Here is a 26579-nt window from a genome sequence, read left to right on the forward strand (position 1 = left end):
TTTATTTTGTGCTGCCTTTATTCAGGCCCTTGCTGAGGGAAGGATAGGTAGCTGACAGTAGCAGCATATGATCATGAGCTGCATAGAAAGGGTGGCAAAATAAGTGGATGTGCTGTGGAGCAGAGCTTGTTTGTTTGCAAGTGTTTGAGGGGTTGAGATTCAACAGGTAATTTTTTCTGAATTTGCCAGTAGTAGGGCTATAATGCATACTTCTTGCATTCTCTAAGGGTTAGAACTTCCAAAAAGCTAAATATCCTTTAATAATAAACTGCAATGAAAGCCTCTGCTTAAGTGTGATGTTTTTGTTTGTTTTATAATGAAAAAAATTAAGTTTTTGAAGTAAACTTCAATGCAAGAACTGAGGGTGAAAGGAGAGTGAAGCAGAGTGAAACCATATCTCTAAGTGCCACATCTGTCCTATATTTTGTGGTTGATTTCTACAATAGAGCATGTTTTGTGAAGGGAAAGAAATTAGGATTTTTCTTATGAGAAAGCTCTTTCTGGAGTTAGGGGGAGGTTCAGATTCTCTGTGGTGAGTTCTGCAAATGGATCAGATGGTCATCTCCCCAGGTGGTCCTCATGTAGTTTATCCAGTGGTTTTATGTAGCGGAAGGAAGGCTGCTGACTGACATTGCTCTGGATGTTTGATACCAACATCAGCTGCTGTACGTGAGTACCTGTTCCTACTTGGGCTTGGTCAGAAAGATGGCTGACTGCTAGTAATAAAAGATTTTACTGAATTTATTCAAAATTTTTTATTAAGTTTTTATGAAAGTTCAAGTCTTTGAATTCTGCACATGCCAGCTTTTTTGACCTCAGAGTACATTATGGCACCGAACATTTTCACTAGTTACCAGTAAATTTGATCAAAGTAAACCCAAACCTGAAGACACAAGCATTGTTTAACAATCTCTTGAGGTGACTGATTGAAGTTCTTGTGAAAGCAGATGTATGTGATGTGGTCTGGACATCCTGTAAGAGCTGTGTGCCAGTGGAACTGCTGATTTTCTTATCTTTGTGTACATAATATAAAACTTTCTTAACAGATAGACTCAGTAATAGGCAAACAATTTCAGGTTTCAACATAAAACATGAAAGAACCTTAGTTCTCATACAGTTTAGGCATCTAAAGTAGATTTTCACCTCCAAGGTCTAGAGAGAGGGAGAGAAAAAAACATATCTAGGTGTTGTAGATATCTTGAAGTAGTAACTGAACAGTCCCTTTGTGTGATAAATACTCAGCACACGAATAAACACTTTCATGAGAGGTTGCTGGTTACTTGCTCTGTTCCCCCAGTGATGGTGGGAGAGTCTTAGGGAGAACTCTGTGCCTGGCTGTTCAGTTGTTAACACTCATGGATGCAGCAACTGAAACTGCACAAAATGGAGAGGCCAAGCATCTAGGAGGGAAGATCTTGTAATTTCAGCTGGGATTAAAGCTTGTGAGCAGTGACCGTGACAGATTTTGCAACGTGCCGTGTTAATTTAACCGTAAGAGTTCCTGTTCTATGAGTACATTAGTGAGCACTGTTACAAGCTGTTTTCTTTGAAAATGCTGAATGCTCCCCAAACCCAGGGATTACCTCCGTTGCCCTTCTTGTGGTCACTTTTTGAGAGGAGGTGGAAAGATGTTCTGTTGAACAAAGTGGCAATTGCAAATAGGGCTGTAACTTCTGTCTCTGCATTAAGTGTTCCCATCTGTTGGTTCTTTAATACTTCTCCTGTATTATGCAAAATTACACTTAGTGTAGTTTTTCTGGATAGTACATGTCATGCATTTTTATTGCTGCTCTTAAGAGCACTTTTCTGCAAGTATAGAAACTCTGTGCTGTATTTGAGGTACTTATGTAAAGCAGTATTTTAGCATACACAAATGCAAAGTAAAAGCAAGATCTGCTGTGGAACAAATAAATGTGCCACTTAGGGCAAGATCTCAAGTGTTGTAGAAAATACATGTGGAAATGTTTTAAGAGTTCATTACATAACTAGGGGGATCTGATTATTGTTATTCAAATCTCTTCTCACAATAAAAGCCAAAACCTTGCAGAGGAGCTGTCCTTGTATGTTAGCATCATCCCACTGTTCCACAGTGCAGTGTAAAGCTCAAAGCATCACTGATGCAGCATCAGGGTGCTTCACTCTTACTGGAAAGTTATTATTTTATTTAGTTTCACTCTACTTTTCTTTATATTTAGTGATATGAGCATAGGAAATTTTCTTTTTTTTTCCTTTTAGTAAAAAATTCAGATTTGAAAATCTGGGGTGGATGTGTACATAAGGAAGCAGTCACTCCAAATATCATTCTACCTTGTTGGTTATATTGCAGGATGGTCTCCCTGGGCTTTCCCTTCTGTTTGTTCCCTACTGTAGCTTGATAAGGAGAACTGAAATAGACTTTTGGGCGCTCCTTCCTTGAGCTCTATTTGTAGCCTGCAGCCGCAAAGGACCACAAAGAAGCCAGCTGGGCTTAGAAATGTAGGAAAGGCTATTGAAACAAAATCACACTGAGTTTCTTAAATCTGCTAAGATTGTTCACTTCTGCTAAAATTAGCTTCTGCTTAAGGTTTTGGAAACCAGGTGCTCTGAGGAAATGAAACTCGTGACCAGCTAAAAGAGCAGTGTCAAGCGTGGCAACAGCTGTCCCAGGTTGATGTCAGCTGGCATAGGTGATGTGGGAATGTATTTTCATAACAGCTGTATTGTTGCTGGGGTCTCCTGGTGTGAATTGCATGTGGCAGTGCCTGCTGGGAAAGATTGCTTTCCTTACTGGGGTTCCTTCTATGGTGTTGAAGGACATAGTGGTGATAGGAGGAGCAGAAGATAAGGATTCTGCTTCAGTGTGCTGCTAGTTCTTTTTGTTTTCTTCAGCACTGGTGACTCATTTGTTGACCAAAAACTTTAATTTTGCATGCACAGGACTTGGCAGAACTAATGCTTAAGTTTTACATCTAGATCATTGTCAAGTGTGTTCTACTGGCTGCAGAACAGACCAGCAAGAGAGTAATGAGGTGCAAATGACACATCTGTTGTTTTAATTCAAAGTACTTGATTTTTAGGACTCTTAAGTTCCAAATCTTTGTATAGCAATAATACTGTTTTTTTCCTGATGCTTTCAGTTCCTTCTTACAGAACAAAATAGAAAATCCTGTCCACCTTAATCATGCTTAGTTTGTTTTGAGGAGCATCCTTTCAGAAAAATTTTGGTGAGTTTTAGCTCTGTGTTATATGAAGTGACTGTCTTGGTGGCAGATTGTCCATCTGCTGGCAGGCACACTGTTAATTGTAACGGTGTCGCTGTTGGTTTGACTGCTCTTTCAGCTGAAATGGTGAAATTATATAGGTTGCAAACGTATTGTTCTTATGTCTGTCTTTGTTTTCCTTGAAAATGATATAATTCATAGTTCCAGTTTAGATTACAGCTAAAGAAAGTAGTGTCTTCGGGAGGAAGCAGCCTCTGTGCCAGGGTGGAGGAGGAGTGAGCATTGGAGAGAAGATCTGAGGCTTAAGAATTGTTGCTGATAAAAGGTCACTTGCATAGGCACTGAGCAAACCCTGCCGGAAAGCACATCAGTATATGCCGGCATATTCCTGGAAAGGCAATCGGGATCAGCTATAAGAGAACATAGTGGAGCTTCTCTGTAGTGTTGCCAGTTTTCTGCTTGCAGGCTAAATGCAGTGGTGCAGCGAATTTGAAATGGTAGGAACTTAAAAAGATCTTTTGCGTGCAGACATCAAACATGAAGCAGTTACCATGTTTGGTATTAGTTTATTGAAGATTGTTTTTAATGGCAGTATTACATCTGTTATGCTTTGCTTGCTTTTTAGCTACCTGTAGTTTAGGCTTGTCCTCACTTTTTTTTCCCTCTCCTTTTAATGCAAGTTGCCTGCTGCAGGACTACATAATCATTTTTACTCCCAAATAAATTGCTGTATATTAGTAGTTATACAGTGAGCTTTATTTTATTCCTTGCTTCATTCCAGTGTATCATCAGTTCTTATACCATATAAACTCCTGCATTTCAGCATTGTTTTGTAACTCGCTTTGACCTTTTTTTAAATGCAACTGGCATTTTTACCTTATACCTTAGAAATAGAGTTGAGTGATTAACCTGCAGAATAGCAAGTGTGATTTGAGTTATTTAGACCTGAAATTTTTGGGGTATATTTTTTTTAGGATTACACTACTGTGTGATTTTTCTTTTTCTTTTGCTTGCACAGTGGCTAGTGTGTGCATACTGCATGGAGTAGCCCAGGAAGGTTCTCTTACTTTTAGACTGCATCTCCTCAGCAGAAATGCAGGGAAGAGGGAATTGGTGTTTTGAATTTGCTGCAGTGTAGATGACTTTATTGACACGTAGCCATGATCATGAATTAAGTGCATGAACATTGCCAAGAGAGGTTATGTGGCTGCTGTGCTGCCTTTTCACTTTTATTGGCTCTTGGTGGCACCCCAGCCTGCTGGGTGGGGACAGATGATCTTTGTGTTCTTTCTACCTGCCCTTTGAATGTGGAGTGATTGTGTTCATCTGTGTTCACTCACTCTCTTCTAGTGCTTCCTTAATTAGCTGAGAACACTGCATTCCTGCCCTTCTTCTAGGGATATGCTTTTCCTGCAAGGAAGTTAAATGCAGCCCTATGCTCCTGAAGCAGCAGATGGAAAACTTTTTGTTGCAGAGGTTCTTTTGCTCTGATCCATGTTAGCTGATCCATGAATTCGAGTTTCTCTTAAGATATGCTTAGGTGTACTTCAGTTGCCCTCACTAGCCACTCCTAGCTGCTCATGCTTTCAGCAGAGCTCAAGGAAAGAAGCAGCACTGTGGAGAAGAGTGATGAGATGGAACTCGTTTTTCATATTCAAGAGCAGCTACCTGCCTATGAAAAGACTTTTACACTGAATGGGTTTTTCTCATCAGCTGGAGTGAGACTTTATCTTAACATTTTCTCCCAGAAGCTGTACTTCTCAGTGTGCTGGAAGTTGCTTTATTGTGTGAGATGTATTGGCACTGATGCTATTGAAAGCGTACTTTACATGACAGTATAATAGTAAATTTAGGTGAATGCTTTTAAAATCTTTCACAAGAGCAGAGATTCAACACTGTAATTTTTTTCTTGTGTTGTGTTTCAAAGAAATTATTTTTTACCTTCTTTGTATAATCTGTAGGGAAATAAAGCAATTTAAAGATCAACAAACAGGAGCTCATCAAAATACATCTGTAGTAGCTAGTGATAAATAATCTTCTTAGCAAAGAATTTGTTGCTGAATCTAAGTATTGTTCCCTGGTATTCAATTACTTTAACTGATTTTGTTCATACACTGGAAATATTGCTGTGCTCCAGTCCTGTGCTTATTAATCAAGTTGGAGTGTCTGTATCAGCCCTGAGATGGAGCTTTTAATACAGAAGTCATGCAGCATCCATTTCCTTATTGTCTTGAGTGGAGCTGCCCCAAGCTGGCAGTCCTCAGGCTTGCAGCTGCTTTGCTGTATTGTGCCATCACTGGCTGGGGAGAAGCAGCAGGCAGGGAAATAAGCTTTCCCAAGGGGACGTTAATTTAAAATGTTTCAGAGATTATACATTTCCAGAAAGGGATTAACATGGGGAAATTTAGCAAAGGTGTTTGAAAAGTGGGCCAGTTTGCAAGGTCATCATGTCCCTTGGTTTTTGCGTGTGGACTTTTTTTTCTTGAAACTGGGCAGATCATGGCAGGTAGAATTATTTTAGCCCTTAGGTTACAGAACTGTAAAATATTTGAAATACGTGTTTAGTTCTTAAGATGTAACACGGGAGCAGTGCCGGATGTGCAGTTATTGCCACTGCTTCAGTACTACTGATGGAACCATAAACATTTAATATATAATCAGTTTGCATGATGAATCGCTGCCTGGTTAATTTGCTATTAGGTGTTTTAAAAGCTCTAACCAGAGAATGCTGAAGGTTGAGGAGGACATAAAAAACTTCTTCCACAAGTTTTGCCTTTCACTTTTCTCACTATTTGTGTGATGAAGCCAAACACATACAAGCTTATTTGGATCTGGAAGGACAGAAAGAATTGATGGAGACTGGCCAGAAGCGTTTTTTCACAGAGTAGGTTTTCTGATAGGAAACTGGTCAGTCAGTCCAGTCCATGCCACCCAATGCTAGGAGGTAAATGGTCTCTTGGGGCTGAGTGCCCCAGTGCTGCAGCCAGGCTCATTAAATTGGGCTGGTACCGGGGGATTGCCATGAGGAAACATCTGCACAGCCCGGAGTCAGGGAAGGGTAAAAGGGCCACTCTGTGGGTCTGTTTGCTACCCAGCTCTATATTGGACACAGTAGGACTTGCTGGACTGAGCAGTAAGTGTGGGGTGAGCACTGTGGTGGGCCTGTGCCAGGCTCAGGGCCCAGGCAGCTCCTGCTCTGGCCTTGGCCTATGCCCTGCTAATTTCCTTTTATTCCTGCAGAACAAAAATGGCCTGAGTGCTCTTGCCACACGCTGTCCTTCCTTGTCAACTGAGTGCTACTTTTAAAAACACGTATCACAGAATTAGTGAGTTGGAAGGGACCCACAAGAATTGTGGAGCCTTGCTCTTAAGTGGATGGCCTACATGGGGATGGAACCCACAAGGGGATCAGCAGCACCTGTGTGGCCACACAAAGTGCTATGTAGCTTAGACCTGAAGCTAGTGACTTGTGACAGTAATTCTCCCCAGTAGTGGCTAGCATGTGTGGTCTGTACAAAACACCTTTTGTAAATCTTACGTAAAGGCTCCAGTCTTTGACTGTTGTTTCTTCTCATTTAGATAGTTTTGGTTGCATGGCACATCTTTCATTTACAACCTTATAGCCAATTTTCTGTAAAAGGCTTAAATTTGCAGGAATTGTTATTGGTTCTAACATGTTAATGTGTCAAGTACGGTGCCAAATCAACAGTGTGTTCAATTTTTCATTAGGATTATTTTATATCTGACAGTTTTTTGTGATTGCTAGACATTCTAAAATTTTTTAAAAAGTGAAATCAGATTCTGCTTGTCCAGTTCCTGAGGTTATTACTCCTTCTGTGAGCTCTTGGAAAGAGAGGCAGCCCACTTCAGCTAATTGTGTTGTAACTGTCCTAGTGACTGTGAGAAATTGTATTAACTCTTCTGTACTTAAGAGAAATAATGAAATGGAAACACAGACTTGATGCAAAGGCCTGGCTTTATTTGGTAAAATGTGTTTTGGTTTGAACTTTCACTTGTTTTCAGCCGCACTGTTAGCTTGAGGTTTGATGCATAATTGTTTCTAAGGGCTTTTGAGTTGAGAGCCTTTACAGGTAGGAGTAAAGAATTCTGTTTCATGTTTTATATTGTATGTAATCTTGCTTCTGGAGAGCTCAGCTGGGTCTTCCATGCAGTTGCTGGATTAAGCAGCCAATTTTTTTCTTGTTTTGAATTTGTTGGGTTTTATTTGTTTGGACTTTTTGTTATACTGATGTCTCAAAATAGCAAAGCTTATTTGTGACTAGCCAGCATAATTTGTGACTACTTTAATCCCTGTTAAATTTTTGAGCAGGAGGAGGAATGTATTGAATTTTGCAAAGTCTTGGTCCTGTACCGTGGTCCATTGCTGTGGGACAATTCTTGTGCCATCACTCTTCAAACTTTTGCTGACCTTGTGTCAAGAACACAGGGGAAGTAAGGTGCTAAATGTGCTATCCCTTCCTCCTCCCTGTGTAATAATTCTGAAGCCCTTTGGCCTGCATCTGCAATACTTATTGAAAGAAAAATTAATATATACCTTTGATCCTTTCCAAAAACCTTCTCTGAAGAGATGGAGCAGGAAGCTGCTGCAGAGGACCCTGTTTTATTGACAGGAATGCTTTGAGCAGTAAAAGTTCTGAGTTGTCCTCTTCCTGAACTTGAAAGAGGAGGGAAGAATAAAAAAGCTAAGAAGGACGGACAGATCCCTTAATATTCATATCCTAGCTCTGTTGCCAAAGGAAAGCTGCAGCAAAGCAAGAGGCTAAGCTATGTATGATGAGTTAGTGCAACCCTTGAGTTATTAGCTGAGCATGGGAGGAGGAGGCCAAAGGAACTGCTAGCAGAGCACTACTTGATATTTGGCTCTGACATATTCCCAGTGATATGAATAGACTTATGTTGCAGCACGTAAGCAGGATGAGAATGTGAGTCTACTACAGCAGTTGGTGAAAACAACATATGTTTAGTTTTATGAAGACTTAAAGACAGATGGTGTCCCATAGAATAATTATATAACAACCAAAATTCCCTTATTGGATCTTTTTACAATTTTATAATTAGCTGTGATAATTACTCATAAATAGCCAGTCATTTCAGTATTTTTCTGTTGCATAAATAGTACAGGGATCTAGTTTAGCCCCTCTTAAACTCTTGGGTGAATTTGTTCTTTAGTCTGGGTTATTTTTTTCACTTGTCGTTTCTAGTCTTCTGTTATTCTGGATGAAAGGCCCAAGTGATGTGTGCTTCTGTCCAATCAAGTGAAATAAATCTGAAAATGTCACCTCTCCCTTATATCTGTCTCTTTTAGGCTTTTTTCTTTGCCTTTATGAACTCCCTCTGTTTTACTCCTCCCAGTCTCTGTCCAAAGAGATTAAAGTTCCCATAAGAAATTGGTTACTGCATGTTCCCCTGTACACAGCCTTGAAGGAATGGAATAAAGAATTAAGATATGTTTTCTGGGATCTGCTGGCTTTCATCCAAGAAGATTTTATACCCATTTCTTCGGCTGTTATCTTGGATGTTTCTTGCATGACTCGAGTGGACTGGGAAGTTTGCAGATTGCTGGAAAAGAGTTGTTAGAAATGGATATGAGACTGGCAGCTACTTCTGAGTCATCAGGCTAACAACAGCCTTTGAAGCACCAGTGGCCTTGATTGATCTGACATCAGGATGAACTGCCTCTTAACGAAGGACAGTTGCCTTTTGATGAGAGTTTTAAGGAATGGATTTAACAAACAATGTCCTTTCTTACCTCTCTAAGTCTAAGCCTTTCAGTATCCAGTAGCTCATAACCCATCTGCTTTCTGTATCCAAAGGGCAATTTGCCAACTCCTTGTAAGCCACAGGTCACTCCTCGACTGGCATCATCTTGGGGGAAGGGATAGAGAAAAGCTTTTTTCCTAGCTCATTGCCTGTATCATGTTTGTGCTTATTTCTACTTTTTCTGGTGAAGGTAGTATGCAGGGCAGGGATTCAGATACAGGTCATGGTAAGTAGGCTGGCCAAGGCTAGGGAGATCTTAAACTTGTGAGGGACAGAATTCTGCTAACACAACATTTCAAGTAATGCCAATGAAAAGTAGAAGCATATATTGAGCACTGGCCAGTTTGTCTGCAAAATATGCTTCTTATTTAAAGGCCTCTTTTTGTGAAGCTATATCCCTGCTTTCCCCAAAGGAAGCCTTGCTAGCTTCCTTGCTAGCCATGGACCTTTAGCAATCAAAACAGGTGAGGGTTTGAAGAAGTAATTTCATGAAATAGACAGCAGAAGTACTTCAGTAAATGCCACTACTGTTTCTCAGCTGGAGAAGTACTAAGTGATTTCGTTTGGGACACCACACTTTATTCTCAGTGGTAAATGCAAGTCGGGCCCTTGACAACTCTACTTGAGTTACAAGAAGTCTACAAGTTACAAGAAGTTCCTCAGAGCAAGAGCAATGCAGGAGTGCAAAGCAGGAGAGGTTGCTTGTGTTAGCCAGGCCATCACTGTGAAAATGAGTATGTGCCTCTATGCACAGCTCTACTTAGCTTCATGCTGTTTACAGTAGTGTCACCCCTAAACAAATATTCTCCAGCAGTGAATGGGAAGCTGAGCAAAGGCTTCTGCTTGCAGGGGCTGTATCTGTCCAGGCAAACTGGATCCTGGAAACCGAGCATTCACCTGTGAAAGCACAGATGGGGAGAACATGCAGGAGTTTTGGGGTATGGGGGAAGAGACTCTTTGCTAACCTTTGTATGTTACCAAATTAAACAATTTCCAACAGCAATAAATTAAGGAAAATTTCCCTTTCTAAGGTCAATCAGCTTCCTGAGAATCTATAAATAAAGAAATACAAATTTGTTTAAATATAACCAAGAAAGTGTCCTAATTTTTTTTTTTTTACTTTTATTTATTTTTTAGGGGAAAGCATTCTTCTAAGTTTCTTGTTTCAGTGTGGAATTGTCTGGCTGGTAATGTTTTCAGAAGATATTTTGATCAGACTCAATTCATGACTCAGAGAAATTGAGAAATTAATCAGGACAATGTCTTTATCATCCTAAACAAGTTTCCAAGCAGCTAGACTCTTGATTACTCTGTGGTGATAACTTTCATGATTTTCCAATGATTTCTTGGTCTGGAAGTTGTGTGGACTCTTGCAAGACAGTTAAATGTCTTATTTTCGAGGTCTAATATGGTTTTGCTTTAAAACTTCTAAAATGGTCTTTCACATTGTGTTTGCATTATATGAAACATGTCGTTAGGTGTGGGATATCCCTTGGGTCAGCCGCCCCCCAGCTATTTCCTCTCCCAGCTCCACGTGCACTCCCAGCCTCCTCCCTGGTGAGGTGGAATGAGGAGCAGGAAAGACCTTGACTGTGCAAGTGCTGGAATGAAAACATGGCTGTGTATCAACACTCTTCCCAGCACAGTTCCAAAATACAGCTCATACTAACTACTGTGAAAACAATGAACTCCATCCCAGCCAAAACCAGCATGCTGATGGAAATGGGTACCGCATGCAAAAGAAGAGGGTTAAGAGATAAAGCAGTGAAATGTTTCAAATAAAGTTTATTGCTAATGTTGGTATTTCTTATGTGGTCCTTAAAAATGGCTATATTTAGTTTACTCTTTTGGGGGGAGTGACTAAAGAGAGTTAGAACTTGATGTTGATATTATGCTGATTAATGTGACAGTTGTGCCAGCATTTTGCCATAGCATATTCTCTCAGATTTCTCCAATTGGTGTAGCTTCTTTGCCTCTTTTTAGCAGTAGGAGTCGTATCTTAAAAAAAAAAAAAGAATCTAGTGCTAGTGCAAGGCACTAAACTGCACTAATATTTTATCTGTCCTAGACCATGGTATTGTGTGGAATGTACAAGGTTCATGAGAAAAAGCTTATAAACAGCAGTTATTTGGTGTGTGATTTACACACCATGAAACTCCATTAAACTATTTTAGGCCTTTTGTGCCCATGATTCTAAAGTGGATCTCTTGTGTGTCACAGTCGGAGGAGGGAGGCACTTATATCCTCAGCAAGATGCAGTTTGGAGGAGTGAATTAGCTCCCTTTCCAACCTGGGGATAAAGAAAGGCAGGACTGTCAGATTGCTCCCAGGGATCATTTGCAGCGTGTGTGAAGTCTTTTATAGTGACCTGTAATATACGACTTTAAACAATAACGCCGAGAGTGCTGAGGTGTAGAGGATTATTATCCTTAGTGTATGCTGCCAGGTCTGGAGTCCACATTAATCTCTTCAGTTTGTAATTTCTGTTTCGCTCACAAAACCTTTCAATACATTCAACTTCTTGTCCTAGAAGAAAAAGCTTTCAGCTCAAAAGCAAAGAATGTATTTGTTGAAGGTGTGGGACATGGGGTGAGACATGGCAACATAATTACAATGACAGCTTGTAAGTTAGTCTGTACTAGCTTTAGTTACATCTTATTTTTACAAGTTTTTTTCTTGCTTTTGCAGTATTTGCCTTTCTTTAGCAGAAATTTTAACAGCATCTTGTTACCTGTTTCTTGAATCTCAGATGAAAAGAGGTTTGAAGCCAAATCAGCTTCTCTTATTGATACTTGATAACACAAAACTGCTAGTAGTTTGTTTTGACTGAGATCTTTAAGGAAAGCTTATTCAGAGGTAGAGAACAAACTATCCCAGTGTGCAGAGTACCAAGAATGTCAGAAGAAGGGATATTGAGCTAAGCAAGGAGTTTTAATGAATTCAAATGTAAAAAAAAAAAAAAAAAGGGGGGGGGGGCATAGAAGAAACCTGAGCAAGGACAGGCAGAGGGTGTTTGCAGGCATGGAGCACTGTCGGTGCCACCCAGCAGGCCAAAGACTGGTTGCAGTTCAGACTGTCTTGGGTCATTAAAAATTGCTAGGAAGGGCCTCTATACCAGCAGCAAAAGAAAGTTCTTTGAACAGACAAGTGTATTGTTGAGTAGGGAGACAGCTTAATAATGGTGCATACAGGGAAAGCTCAAGTACTCAGTATTTTTGGCTCAAAAAAGCAATAGAATGGGGACTTACCAGAAAATCTGATGAGTTCTACTGTCCTTCTGTTAGAGCTTTACTTGGTGCCTCATCTGACTCCTCTTTGATTAAATATCAGCCTATTACTGATCAGAGAGTACAGGTTATTCCTTTTTCCTTATGCAGTGGTTAGAGTCTATTACCAGTTTGCTGTCCCTTGTGTTGTAAATAAAGGTTCTAAGCCTTGGGGTTTTTTTTAGGCCAACAGTTAATTCTTTGCTTTCTTAGGTACTCTAAGCAATCCATGTCTTTGTAAAAGTTAAGTGCCTAAAACTACATGTAACATCCAGCTAAGCTTTACAGGGACTAAATAGAACATAAGGATTACTGTCTGTATTTTGCAGGATATATGGCTTCCATTTTAAGCTCCTGTATAGAGTGGAGTTTTTGTGTAGCGGCTTTTTGTTGTTGACTCAACTTGGAATTTACCTTAGCTCTTTAAAACACTTACTGTTTTTGATCTTTAATTTTTTTAATGATGCCCACTCAATAAGGAAACAGTGTGTGACTGGATTTGCAGAGAAGCACATACTTATTGTGGCTGAAATTACAGCAGTGCTTTGGTGTTTCTGTTGGAGGGAGCAAAAGGATGGGAAGTGGAGGATCATCCTGAGAAGTCTACATGCTATGTGTGTATATGTATATATAGCTGGGATCTTGAAGTCTGGGCAGAGTTTACTTGCACTGAGAGTCTTAACAAACATCAGCCATTTGAATAATCCTGTGTTATTAATCCTTTTCTGTGAGGAGCTGCCGCACACTGCTCTCTACACTGCACTGCTACACTTGCCTGTGTAAGCTTTTGAGTAGCTCCTGGTATGTTGCCTCTGCTGAATGGATGGTTTCATTCTGTCTACATCTCTGGACTTGGTTAAAATAAACATGAGGTCTCATTCTGACTGCTATAGGAAGACCTATTAAATGTGCTGTTTTCCTTCATCTAATTGGCAAGAAAAATACTGAATGATCCAGGACAGCCACCTGGAAATTACTTGTCCTTCCATTTTGGTGGGGAGATAATGATGGTTATTTGTTTACTTAGCCTATTCTCCCCATTCTCACTGTCATGTCCTAGTAGATTCACTAAGACTGCTTACCCAAATTTGATAATAAGAGCCTCTTAATTCAAATTCTTTGACAATGCTCAAGACTAGTTAGTCTTGTTGGAGGTAATGGGGCCCAGAACAGGCACCAGAGAACTTGTGGGTGGATAATGCTGTTAAAATAAGGTTTTTACTTTGTGCATTGACATTAATCAAAATAATTTCAACAGCACAATGCACAGCTGCAGTGTCAGTGTCCCCTGGGAAACATTTTTGATCTAAATGCAGTGGGTGTCATTAAGAACACTTGAAGTGCACAGAGGGAAGTGCAGTCTTGTGGCATTAAATAATAGTAGTCTTCCCAACATAGAATCACAGAATGGTTTGTGTTGGAAGGGACCTTAAAGATCATCTAGTTCCCACCCTCCCTGCCATGGGCAGAGACACCATTTGTCAGGTTTTATTTTCTAATGAATACAGAGACAATTGCTGGCCTATTGTTGTTGTTTGTCCTTCTCTGAATGGAGGAAAAGAAACTTCCATTCATTATTTGATTTGCTTCAGAGTCATTATTAATTTTGGAAATGGGTAAATATCTGAGTTAATGGTCACTCGGTTACTTTTCCAAGTGGACTGGGCTTGGCAGAAGTTTGCCTTGGTACATGGCAAACATGACAAAGCTGGTCATCAAGAGTCTGTGTTTTCATTCTGTTAACTGTAAAGCAGCAACAGAGGCTTAAAAATCCTTTTCCCATTGATTCCTAAAAATATGTTAAAGGATGCTCTCATGAGACCCCACCTGGAGTATTGCCCCCAGCTCTGGGGTCCTCAGCACAGGAAGGACATCGAGCTATTGGAGCGAGTCCAGAGGAGGCCATGGATGTGGATCAGAGGAATGGAGCTCCTGTGCTGACAGCCTGAGAACTGGGGCTGCCCTGGGGAAGGGGCGGCCTCTGAGGAGAACTTCCAGCCCTAAAGAGGGCCTGTGGGGAAGCTGGGGACAGACATTTTAGGTGGTCCTGTTGTAATTGAACAAAGGGTAACATTTTCAAACTGAAGAGGGTCGATTCGAATTAGATGTAAGGAAGAAGTTTTATGCGAGAGTGTGGTAAAACACTGGAACAAGTTCAGTGATTTAAGGAGATGGTACCTTGTGAAGCTTTCAAGCTTTTAAGAATTCCCTGTTATTTCATGTCTTTGATACACTGTTGTGGTGTAACCTCAGTCTCCAACTGAGCGCCTCACAGCCGCTCACTTGCTTTGACTACTCGGCCAATTTTGATGTAGAGTTTACTTTGTCTTGTCAGTGTTGACAGTCTGTGGGAAGAAATAAAAGTATTTGAATGAGCAGAGTCAACATTTTGGATGAAAACATGAATCTCCTAGAAATCCTTCTATTTGTTGAGTGTAACTTTTTTTCATACTAAATCAAACAAAAAACCCTATCCCAACAAAAACAAAAAAATAAGCAAAACCAACATAAAGATCTTCAACATAAAGATTCCAAGAACATTCTAATTTGGAATTACCCTTTAAATATCTTTGGGACTGCACAGCAAGTACTCAGTTGAAATTACATTAAATTAGTAGTAATCACTTAAAGTTGATAGTTCATATGGAAAACTCTAGATAGATCTGTTTTGCAGTCTTCATTGCTAATAACACTGTCAGGGAACAAAAAAAGATGAACATTTTATCACTGAACAGTAAACTTATGTCATGTTTCAGCACATGGGACGGTTATTACGTGGGGTTTGGATTTTTTTGTTTCTCTGGTGGAGCTGATTAAAGCTGGCTGTTGCCTAAAGGCATGTTGGAACAAGTTTCTGTTCTTGTTTCTTAGGGTTTCTGTTTGTTTTTAGAATAATCTAATGCAATGAGTGCAATCTGCAGTGCAAATGAAATGGAAGAAATCTGCTGTCCCAAAACAAGGGTTTTGTTCCAAGCCTTGTTTCACAGGGGAATTTCTCCTCTTTTGAGAACTGGGTGGACATGCAAAACAGATGAGGAATTTTGGAACAGACAAAATAGCAGGTAGCTAGGACTGCCTACAGAAAGAAATGTTACCACAATTCTGGTTTCCTTTTATTTTGTTTTCATGTTGTTGTTAGTGTCTTTTCATTGACTTGCCTGGGGTCCATCTGTGATTTTGGCCACTACCAGCTTGGTGTTTCCTGAATTGTATTTGTGATGTCCAAGAGTGGCAAAAATATCACAAGGAGCAGGTTTCAATCTGGTCAGCATTTCATATTATTCTGGCAAGGGCAAGGGACATGCAGCTTGTAGCAAACAAGCTTAGTGACCTTGCTCTCTTAGGATCCTCTGTGGCATTATTAGACTTAATTATGTTGATCCCAAATGCACTTTAATTAGGACGGGCAAAGAGAAAATTAACTAGACAGCACATCCCCTCTATCCTGCTTTTTATGTTCTTTGCTTTATTTTTCTTTTCTTTCTTCTTTGACTCTCAGGCTTTTTATGGAAAAAAAAAAAAGTGTTTGGCTTTGTCACACAAGGTAATTGCATCTTTTAAAGTATAGCTACCTGCTGTGACTAAAAGGTACCAAAACAGCCTTGAATATCTTGCTGCTGCTGAAAGTTTGTCAGGTGGGAATTTGTTATAAAGCTGCTCTTAGACTTTTCTGCTGGCATCTAGGACAGGCCACTAGAAAAGAGAAATGCAGAGACGCATCTTGGGATCTCCTCTGGGATTTTCCTAGATACTTTTATCAAATGTCCATTGAGCCATTCCTTTACACCTACATTTATCTCCCTTTTTCCTCCTTTCCCTTTCTTTAGACTTTAAATCTGTCAAATAGTGGATTTGTAACCCACTGCAATAGTATATGGCCAAAACCAGTGAGTGCTGCCAGTGTTGCTAAAATGAAACCTTTGCTAAATGCTTTTTCATATGCTGTGTTCTTTCTTGTGTGTTCAGTACCTTAAAGTGAAAGTGGAACTAGAACTAATCTGTCACAATTCCCCAAATTCAATCTCATTTAATTGAACAATAAGAAGTCAATGTTTCATCAACACTTTACCCTTCCTGCGCCTGAGAAACTACTGGGTTTTTTTGCTTATGCAACAGGGATAGCATTGTGCTCAACCATCAGCTTTGAGACAGGCCTTGTCCTGAATTCAGTCTATTTGGACAAGACAAAAGATCATAAGGAAAACTGAGGCATGGAAGGGTCTTGCTGCAGGTCAGTGGCAAATCCATGGTGAGAACTTGGATGCTGTAGCTGCTGTCTCATTGCTGGGTCAGCCCCTGCTCACTGTGGGCGGCTGCTTCCCAGGACTCCTGATAATCAACTTGTAACATGTGTCCTGCAGGTCACAATGCTCATTAACGCTGGTGCTGGTGCTGCCATCTGTTCTTTCAGTTCATTGTCTGATTTATGGCTTCAGGTCTCTCACTCTTGTTTCTAAACTTCTTCATTAATTCCAAGACTAGTTTGGAATGAGAAAATGTTAATTTCTAGAAGTATTTTACACCAGATTATGATAAGCAGGTCATTAAGCTGTCATGGTCTATTGTGTCTGTGGGACTTGAGAGACCTTTAATCAGCAGATTATTGACACTACATGGCAAACAGTCTGGTATGTAAATAAAAGTTCATGACCTTAGGAATTGCTAATAAAAGGTCCCCATTCAGATTACTATTGCTAAAAAAGAAGAAAGATCTATATATGTTTTTGAAGTTGTTTTTATTTTAAGGTTAGTGAAAGGTAAAGAGCATAGTGCCTTACAGTTCAGGCCTAAGGCTTTTTCTCAGCAATTCAAACATTGCACTGCTGCTAATGTTCAATTTTGCTAAGCATGCAACAGTTTCCATATGCTGTGTTGTAATCCTCTTTTTGGTGATTTTGTTTTCCAAAGTTATTTCAAGTTCCTTTGGCATAATAAGGATTTAAGCAGCATGAGTGTAGTTTTAGGCATTTGTTTGTTTCATGGTAGTAAATTCTCATGCTTTTTAATGTACAGTATAGGCACTGCACAGAAGTGGCTGTTTAACCCCATGTGTCTTCGCACATGTAAAACTGGTTAGTGCTCAGTTTGTGGTGTTAGATGGTCTTAAACAGAAGACAGAGAATCTTCCTCTATGCATCAAGACAAAATGCATTTTGCTTGTCAGCCCTCTCCCAGTTAAAGGTGTGAAAGCATCTAAACTAGAGACATTTCAGAGCCCTTCTCTTAAAACCAGCTGTGTGGTCACCCCTGCCCTAAGCTCAGGGCAGGTTGGGGTAAGCACACCAGAGTTGGAAGAAGCTCCTGGGCTTTGTGTGAAGTGCAGTAGCTTTGGTGCAGAATGCAAGTACAGATGGCCACAGTTACTTTAGCTCCCCTGGAATTTCCACTGCAATCTTTTGTTCTTATACAGTTGCCCTTTTCTGTGTTTCATTCCACAGTGCAAATGAAAACTAATGCTTGAAAAAAACAGTTCTCAAAACCAAGCTGCGGCCTTAGTCCTGAGTGTTTGTAGCTGACCATGAAAAGTGAATAAACCCAACAGAACTGACCATGCTCCTTGGTGCTAAATAAATTTTCTTACTGAGGATTTACACAAGAAATTGATAATAGCTTAAAGTTCATTCTTCTCATATTGTTAAGACTTGCTGCAATTCTACTGCTTGTGTTGCTCTTACTATGGAGGGAAATATGCTTACAGTTAATTAGCCTAATCCCCAGTTAGCTGAATTTGGCAGAAAGATCAAATTTTAATAATGAAAACATTACAAATGAAAACAAGTAGATAAAACTTTTGAATATTGCATAAAGCATTCTAAATGTTAAATTAAACATGGGACTACAAAAAAGGGCTTGCTTTTAGTTCTTCATTCAGCCAGACATATCAACTGGATGCTGTATTCTTTGTTTCAGTGGTTCTGTCTTTCATATTTCATGTTTTACCAGAATCTTAACTGAAAATTTGTAAAAAGGCTTGTCAGAGTTACCAATTTCAGTTACAGAATAAAACAATGATATAGAATGAAATATATATTAAATATTAGGTGTTAGATTTCTCAGGAGAAATACTACACTTGTTAGGTGTTTCTCTATGACTTCTTAAACATGGTAAGAGAGCTCATTGCCCTTATTTGTGGCTGGTTTCTTTTTTCTTTATCTCTGCTGCAATGGTATCAATCTCAATCTATTGCTCCCAATCATTCTTTGTTTTTTAAAAAAACATACTATACTATTTTACTGAAGTGTGGCCTGCTTTTTGTAATTTGATGTAAGAATTTTTAATATTCAAGCAGTAATGATTCAGTGGAGAATTCCCCTTGCTAATTGAAGAAACACTTCTTGAGCCTTCCTGTTGTCAAAGTTGCAGCTTTGCTTCTGTGGAATGGAATTGAACAATTGATAGGCAAAGTCAATGGAAATGCATTTATCTGGGCTGCAGGACACATGGCTTGTTCAAAGAGGACTCACTGAAAAGTAGATCAGATGTCTTGTGTAAAATCTGCTGACTTTTACTTCATACACATGCTTCTAGCAAAGCTCTTGGTCTTGTGTAAATGGAGAGGTGATGAGGACATGAGGTTGTTTCTGTATAAACAGTTTTTTGGCAGCTCTTTTGCAGTAGAAGAATATGGGTGATGACAACTTTTGGGATGAAAGAAATTTTACTTCCACAGGGAGATTTTTCCTATGCAAAATCAGTAGCAGTGGCCTTATGCAAAAGTATTTAAAATAGGTGTCTGTCTATAATTTGACTGATAAAAATGATACTTTTTAGTTAGAAGGTGTTCCTCACTGCCTTTCCCTGAAGGCATAACAGGGGTAGATGAGGAATTACTGGTTAGACTATATCAACTTCGATAAAATGTCAGCGTTACTGGCTTGTTATCTTTTTACAGTGAATCAAAGATGTTTCTATCGTGCACATTCAGGTTAAAAAATCTGAAGTGAAAATTTTCATGCATGGATACATTTAAAAAAAAGAATTCTAAATCATGAGGTGGACTGTGCTGCACTGATTACTTACTCAGACTACAGAAGTGCACCATCTCTAAAAATGAAGCACAGCCAAGATACTGCTTTGGGACTGGCAGATGTCTTGCAGGACTCAGATCATTGAGCACCACTCACCTAATCAACTTTTACAAACAGATATTGTATTTGTCAGGGTTTCTGTATTATATTTTCAGTTTCATTTTGCAAGTTATGGCAGGATGGTATGTCGATTTTCCTTATGAAGAGAGGTGTTTGCAAATGAAGAGTTACCTGAATGCGTACCACGGAGCTTACCATACTGTGCATTGTATGTGCTGAGAATAGCAGGAGTTTTGGTGTAATTCCTAGGGGATTTCTTCACATGGACAATTTTCAGCATCACTGAACACAGGAATAAAAATCTCAGTTCCTAAGATTAACTGCAGAACAATTATTAGGAAGGACTCAGAGCCACACACTCTAAAGAAAAGAAAAATGGGAAGGGTAGAAGAGTCTGAGATCCAGGTAGTATTTCTGTTAGTGTCTGATCACATTTTGTCTTTTAAAGCCAGAAAAATATTTTGATCAATATGAAGAATTTATTATTATATAACTGTATCAAGGTTCTGATTGTGCATTTACCCGTATGTCTCGTTACCCTAGGAGACCGTGCATTGTGGCAGAGATCCTTTGTCCAAAGTTCTAAATGCTTGCTTGTGGCCAGTGTACACGTACGTGTATTTGGGGTGATTTTATCAGCTGTCTGACTGCCTTCCTCATGTGCACCTGGACTACTGGGGTGGCTGGATTACTAGGAAAGCCCTTGGTGAAGGGATTTGGAAGAGTGAATTAAGCAGAAAGTCTAAGTCAGAGCTTAAGCTGAGCTCTTAATTGCACTGCTTCTGTCTGTGCAGATTGACCCACAGAGTAGTTGTTTCTTTACTTTGGTGCAAACCTCCGGTCTTTTCACCCCGGGCTTATGGGAAGGCTGCATAGAAATGCAGGGAAGTAGCCAAAAAAAGACTCCTCTGCATAGGACATAGTGTCAGGCAGCTTAGGATCTTTCGTTTTGCTCCTGGTTATTGCTGATTCATGTGGCAGAAATAGGAAGGATCTGTTTGTGTTGCATTGATTAATGAGATTTGTTGAGAAAGAAATTGATGTATTTTATAAACATGTATTAATATCTTAAGACTCAAATTGGATGAAGTTATTTCGTATTTACTGTGAGAATTGAGGGAATCCTTCAAGTGATGAAAAGAACAGAATCTGTATTACTGGAACCTCTTTTTTTTTATTTTTTTCTCCTCCAGGGAATCCGTGATCTGTAAGATGCCTTAATTTTGCAAGAGGTTAACCATTTAAAAGATAAACTGTGTGCGAATACAAAGATACAGGTAGCTATTATCAAATGAAGACGTGAAACAATTTCATTTGTAAAACTGTTTGCATGCAATTTTAAGCAACAGGAAATCTGGTAAAGCTGGTGGACACTCATTAAAATTTTTCTTTCTAAAATAAAAATATATTTTAAGATGTGATGGATCAGGTGACTTTGAGGACAGTGGTACTATTTTTAGCCTTCTAATTCTGTGATGTGAATTAATGGCAGTAGAATTGAGGAGAGTTTATTGGTTTCCCATTATACTTTTTTTATACTTCCCATTATACAGTCCACTTCTCAGTCTTAACTACTAGTTTGGTAGTAAATTGTTTCTCTTAAGTCAGACACTGTAGACATTAGCAGTTATTACGGAGAGAATTTTCAAAAGCTTCTAGTATTCTTGGCTACTGTTAAAGGCAAAAGGGAAACCAGAGGGAATTGTGCCACAATTTGGTATGTTTGTATATCCTGATTGTTGTGCATCTTTTGCCTGGAGAACTAAAACAGTGTAATTTTTTCCCAACATTAAAAACCCCCCAAACTTAGTTGTATTTCATGCCTTTAGATAGATAATAGATGCAGTGTCTTATGGAGACAGACAGCTCAGCCAGCAGCCAGATCCAATCTCTCTTAGTCACTGGAACGCTGTGCGAGTGTGGGCTTTCTCCTTCTGCTGCTTCTTTTGCAGCTCCAGCCTCCACACGGCCTCATGGCTGATCAGGAGCTCTTTGTTTGTGCAGAAATGTGGTTATGTTGGTTGAGAGTGCAGGGCTTGTGCATGTTACAGATTGGGGCTGGTACGTTCCTGTAGCACAGCGTCAAACATCCGTATCTTGTAGGAATTGTGTAGGAAGGGCAGGAGTAGGAGCTCCAAGCAAGTCGGTGATAGACCACACTGACAGTGTAGGAAACTATGGATGGATTTGTTGTCCTGCATTGTTACATAAAAAACATATATATTGACTGTAATGGCAGGCCGGGCAGGAACCCCATTGCTTAATTTGGGACATATCATTTCAACTCATACAGGGTTTTTCCTTCTGCTCCGCCTGAGGCAAGAGCTGGTACTGCTAATTACCAGATTAAGCGAAGGAGAGACAAAAAGCAGTCAGCGGTGTCTCTCAGTCTTCACACACTGTGTCCCCCTTGCTCTCTCTTTTTAATGCCCTAAGGGTGCCTGCTGTAGAGTCTAATTGCTTGATTTGGTGCATCGAGAGAGAGGATGTGACACGCCACCCTGCACTTGTTTGTGCTCTGCCCATTTGGCAGTGACAGAAACCAAGCAGAGGTCATGTGAGGGCAGCCAGAAGAGCGCGGCCGTGCCGGGAACGCAGTTCCACTACACTGGGCTCCTTTCATGCCTTGTGTGTGAATAGGGGTCAGCGCTGCAGCGAATGTCATGGAATTAAGTGGTGATTTTATGCAGACACATGTAAATGGGGCGGGGTGAGGAGCCCCACCTCACGCTGGAAACAGTGTGTTGTCCTTTCAGGGTAGGTGGGAAGGGCTAACCGTGGGTGGTTGAATGAATGAGAGTGACTTTGGAGGAAAGCAATTACGAGCCTGATCCTAGAAAAACCTCTTATTTGCTGTGTGTGTGACACAAGCCTGATGATTTACCAGGGAGACAAGGAGTTCAGCAGTCACAGAAGGAGCTGTTGAAGACGTGCTCCTTAATCAAAAAAACCGTGTCACTCGAAAGAGTTAGGGGGACATAATCTTCAATGCTTCTGTTTGTGTTTGCATTGAAGTCTACACTCTCTGGGCTGCTCTGTCTCCCTGGCATTGTTTAGGGTGAAGTGTAGTTAATGAAGGTGCTGAATGCCCAGCCACTTATGAGGTGTTACAGAGATATTTACAAACATCCTGAGAGCTCAGTTTCACTGGTGAGTGTTGATGGGGTGCAGTGGGGTCTCCTATGGGAGTTGTAATCCATATGCTGTAACTCCTACAGTTGGGTACTGCCAGTGGCAAAATGACACTTGAAAGAAGAGCCCACAAACATTTAGCAGGCTACCACTGTACTGGTGGTGCTGGCCATTTTACATCTTTGCAGAGATAATGGAAGTGAGGAAAACTCACAGGAAGCAGTTACATTCTTTCTGAGAATGTTGTATTAAATGTCAAGTATTTTCTCTTTCTGTATTCCATCAACTTACTAGCTCACAGATTGATGCATGCAATTTCAAGGCTGTCTTCTGTTGTGTTTCCAGTTAAAAAAAAATCATCTTATAGGAGATATTTTCTTAGTTTTTAAGTATATGACACTGTGTTTGGATTGTTAGATTTCGTTCCATCTGTATGTCCCATATGTTCAGCCCTCCTACTGTTCCATTTTGTTTGTGGTCATTTTTCTTCACTATGTGAGGGAAAGGACATGAGTAGCTGGAAAGGATTCTTGCTGATAGCTCCACAGTCGTGGTCACAGCTGGTACAACTGTGTGTTGTTGAAGATCTCTTCTCTTATCCTGTCTCTGGGTAGCCCAGTGCAGGGTTAATGGCACTGTTTGTGCAGCAGGGAAGGACCAGATTTAAAGGCCTTTCTCTGTTTCATGGTGTTTCAGCTCATATAAAAAAATATCTAATAGTATGCAAATACAGTTAAAGGAAAACAATTAATGCTTTGAAAGGTTTCTAATGTTCTTGTAGTGGATGAACTACAAGGTTCACTGGGAAGTTTTCTAGGCTGAAGTGTTTTGAAATGGAAGAGGAGGCAGGCAGAGCATTCTGGACTTTCCTGGGCATGTTTGTCAATATACAAATAGTTTCAGTTGCTTCAAAGAGGATCAGTAAGTGGAATTATTAAAAAACAGGAAAAATATGTTTGATATTGCTTTTCCTTTCTCAGTGAAACTTTATTTTGTTCTGTTTGCATTTACTTCTCAAATTTAGAATCAGCTTCCAAATATACTTGGTCTTAAACAAAAGCAAGGCTGAAAAGCAGGAGAAGCTGTCTTAAGAGTGGTTTCCTTTCCAAACACTTCTCTGGGAAAACATGCCTTTGAAGTTGAATCCTTTCCTGTTGCTTGTGTTTCTCAGTTAGTAGCTGAAAAGTGAAACTCTGACATGATTAACTTTGGGTAAAACTTAAACGTTATTTTTCAGATAAGGGAAAAAAAAAACAAATAAGATGTTTTTCTTTGTAGTGTTGCTTGAACTTTTGTGTTACAAAATGTTTATTTTCTCTTCTAGCATGGATTGAAGTTGCAGTGTAGGCAGAGAGGTGTCAAGATGGATTTGGCAGTTTGATGCTGTGCATGTTCTCCTTTACTGAAGTTTTTACCCTTCCTCTGCCAGGGTACCCTCTTGACATTGGTGTTTTTGGCAGGAATTAATTGTCTCCAGTTAGCAGCTGAGATATGCTGCCTTTGCTATATAAATGCATCCTTAGAATTCTCTGTTAGCTAATATGTACGCTTATCTGTAGTGTGGAGTTGTACTTCTTTACAGCATGAAACCTGTTAAGTGAAGTTGAGGAGATGTCCTGACTGATGCTTTTGCCCTTGTTTCTGTTACAGGTTTTTTAGAACACACATTTCTTGAGCTCTTTCTATCCTTGACTGAGAAATCTTCTATCAGGGTTTTCTGAGCCCCTCAGTCTGACAGAGGTCTGCTTGCCCTAACACATTGCTATTGGATAACGTGCCCAAAGCATCACTATTCCAACAAGATTCTGTGGGATTCTTACAGGCAGTGTTCTAGAAAATTGTATTATCTTCCAATTGATCAAGCCAATTGTAGTGGGTTTTGCCTGGAAGGCTTTAGTTGAGACTCTGGATTGCAGATGTCCCTTTTGAGATTCTGTGCTGGGTGACTGTTCCATGGGAAACAGCTAAAGTTTTTAAATGAGTTTTACTGCTGGCACTCAAAAGTAAAAAATAAATGCTTTCTTTTATTCACTTTTATAACAGGGTCGAGCTGGGCATGGAAACTTACCCAGTATTCATATTTTTATGATTAAATGGCTGCTTTGTGCTGCTCATGTACCTGATGCCTTGAAACCCTTCTGGGGCTGAGCAGAAAGAAAGAAACCTTTCGTACAAGAAGTAGCAGTTGTTGGACTAAGTTTAAGTGATGGGTGAGTGCATGAAGTCAAACCAAATCCAGTCCTCTGTGCACAGTTGTTGGGGATTTTTTTATTGGGAAGTTGTTTTGAAAAAGTGGTAAGCAAAGACTGACTGACTGCAAGCACCCAGCTTTGCAGCACAAGGGCCTTAGTCACTTGTTTTTTATAGCTTTTCTCTTAGGGAACCATCTGCATGTACTACAATTACATTTCCAGATCCCTCAAATCGTTTTCTAGTCCTTGCTTTACTGCTAGGTGTCGGTGGAGAAATCAGCTATTAGTGTTTGTGTGAAGCAGAGAAGGTTTGTGCGAAGCAGAGAAGGTTTGTGCAAACAGTTAAGTAACCTGGTAGATTTTTTAGGAACTGTAGTTTATGGAAATAATGTAGTTCAAAGTGGCAAATAAATAAAATTGGGAATAAAAGTTTACGCTTGCTAGCAAGTGAGCATTTTGTATGATGAGGTGATACTGCTCATACTGTTGGCTAAAGCTGCAATTATGTGAGAACAGTAGGCTCTGTCATAGCAAACTGGAAATCTTCCAGCGTAGTTCTGTTTTTTCAATGCATTTATTCTGAAAGCAAATTTAACCCTCAAATTAAATTGCAGTGATATTGTTGTATTTGTATCTTCAGCACGAGTCCAGCAGAGGTGTCGGCAGCAAAGCCACCCCCGGCTGCCACATCATGTTAAACAGGTGGGACCTGAGGGGGCATCTTAACAGAAGTGAAGAGGATTTTGTCCATGTGTGTAGTCAAGCCCCCAACACCTTGTTTGAGAAGGACAAATAATAGAGGTGCTTTTGGTGCTGTCTGCAAATCAGACAAAGGGTCAACAGTTGTTTCATTTAGACAAGCAGCTGTTTTATAGCTGCCTTTTTTTTTTTTTTTTTTTTCCCTACTGCCAAGCTGTGGAACTTTTGCCTAGGAAGAAACTCCACAGGTAAACAGCACTGTCACCATTTGTTGCTGCTGGTTTGTTCCATGTTGCTTGTGTTTGAAAAGAAATTCAAATCACAGTTTTTACTCTGCCCCTGCAAAGTGTGCTGTTGCAGAAAGGACAAATTGGTGTCAATCCCTCATATTTTACTTTTATTGGAAATTAGGAAGATATCTGATAGTAGAAATATAGATACTAAAGCATGGGTAATGTTGACATAATAAAAAATAGAGTTTAATTTGGTGAACAGTCTTGTTTAATCTATGTACAGTAACCTCTAGAATTAGTAAGAAGCAACACACTGCAAGACAAAATGCAGAGCTGAATTACCTTCTGGAAAAGAATTTTTCAAAGCTCTGGTCAACAGCCCTCTAGTGTCTCTGGAAGCTGCACTCAGAGCTCCATAAAACCATTTCTAATACATAATCTGAATTTTTGTAGTTCTGTAACACACAGGAAATGTTGATATTGGCTAAAAATGCTACTCTGTTTGAGACATTTCCCTCTCTTGCAATGACTACAAAATGCAAAGTGATGAAGGATTTTGGTCAGCATTTACACAACACGTCTTGTAATTTGGCTTTGTGAATCTGGATTGCTGATGGCAGCTGTGCGTGGGTATTAGAAAATAAGATTAATATCCACCTATTTAGCATTTGGCTTTACTTTTTTTCCCTACATCTCTGAAAAAACAAATTATGCTCAGGTGTGACTTTTGAGCTTCTCCTTTTGTTTATGTTGACAAATTACTGCTGGCCTCTCTACATCTTGAGGCACCTTCGTAAAGTGAAGTGTTGCTAGGCTGTCAACTCTTGATAAACCTACCACAGCCCTTCTGGTGTCTGCTCCTCTCCTGCATCGCCTCACAGTCGGTTGGAAGTTGGAAGCTGATTTGTTTCATGTATTAATACATGCCATGCATTTGGGCATTTGCTGTTAGAGAATTTACAAGTCTGAGTCAGATTTGATTGGGGA

The 26579-nt window shown here is 39.8% G+C and overlaps 1 protein-coding gene across 6 annotated transcripts in view; it reads left to right on the top strand.

The window, feature by feature from the left end:
* The window catches only part of TSPAN5 (tetraspanin 5), an 85568-nt gene that overhangs the window by 24184 nt on the left and 34805 nt on the right, over nt 1-26579 (top strand). Inside the window, exon 1 of one of the 6 annotated variants that reach the window (XM_066317911.1) lies at nt 25394-25415. The exons of the other annotated variants lie outside the window; for them this stretch is intronic. Within the exon in view, the coding sequence (XP_066174008.1) occupies nt 25410-25415 (6 nt within the window). The 5' untranslated portion in view covers nt 25394-25409. Of the gene's footprint in view, nt 1-25393; nt 25416-26579 lie in introns of those variants that run through there. 6 annotated transcript variants of the gene reach the window in all.

This window comes from Sylvia atricapilla, chromosome 4 (genome assembly GCF_009819655.1).
Source record: "Sylvia atricapilla isolate bSylAtr1 chromosome 4, bSylAtr1.pri, whole genome shotgun sequence".
NCBI lineage: Eukaryota > Metazoa > Chordata > Aves > Passeriformes > Sylviidae > Sylvia > Sylvia atricapilla.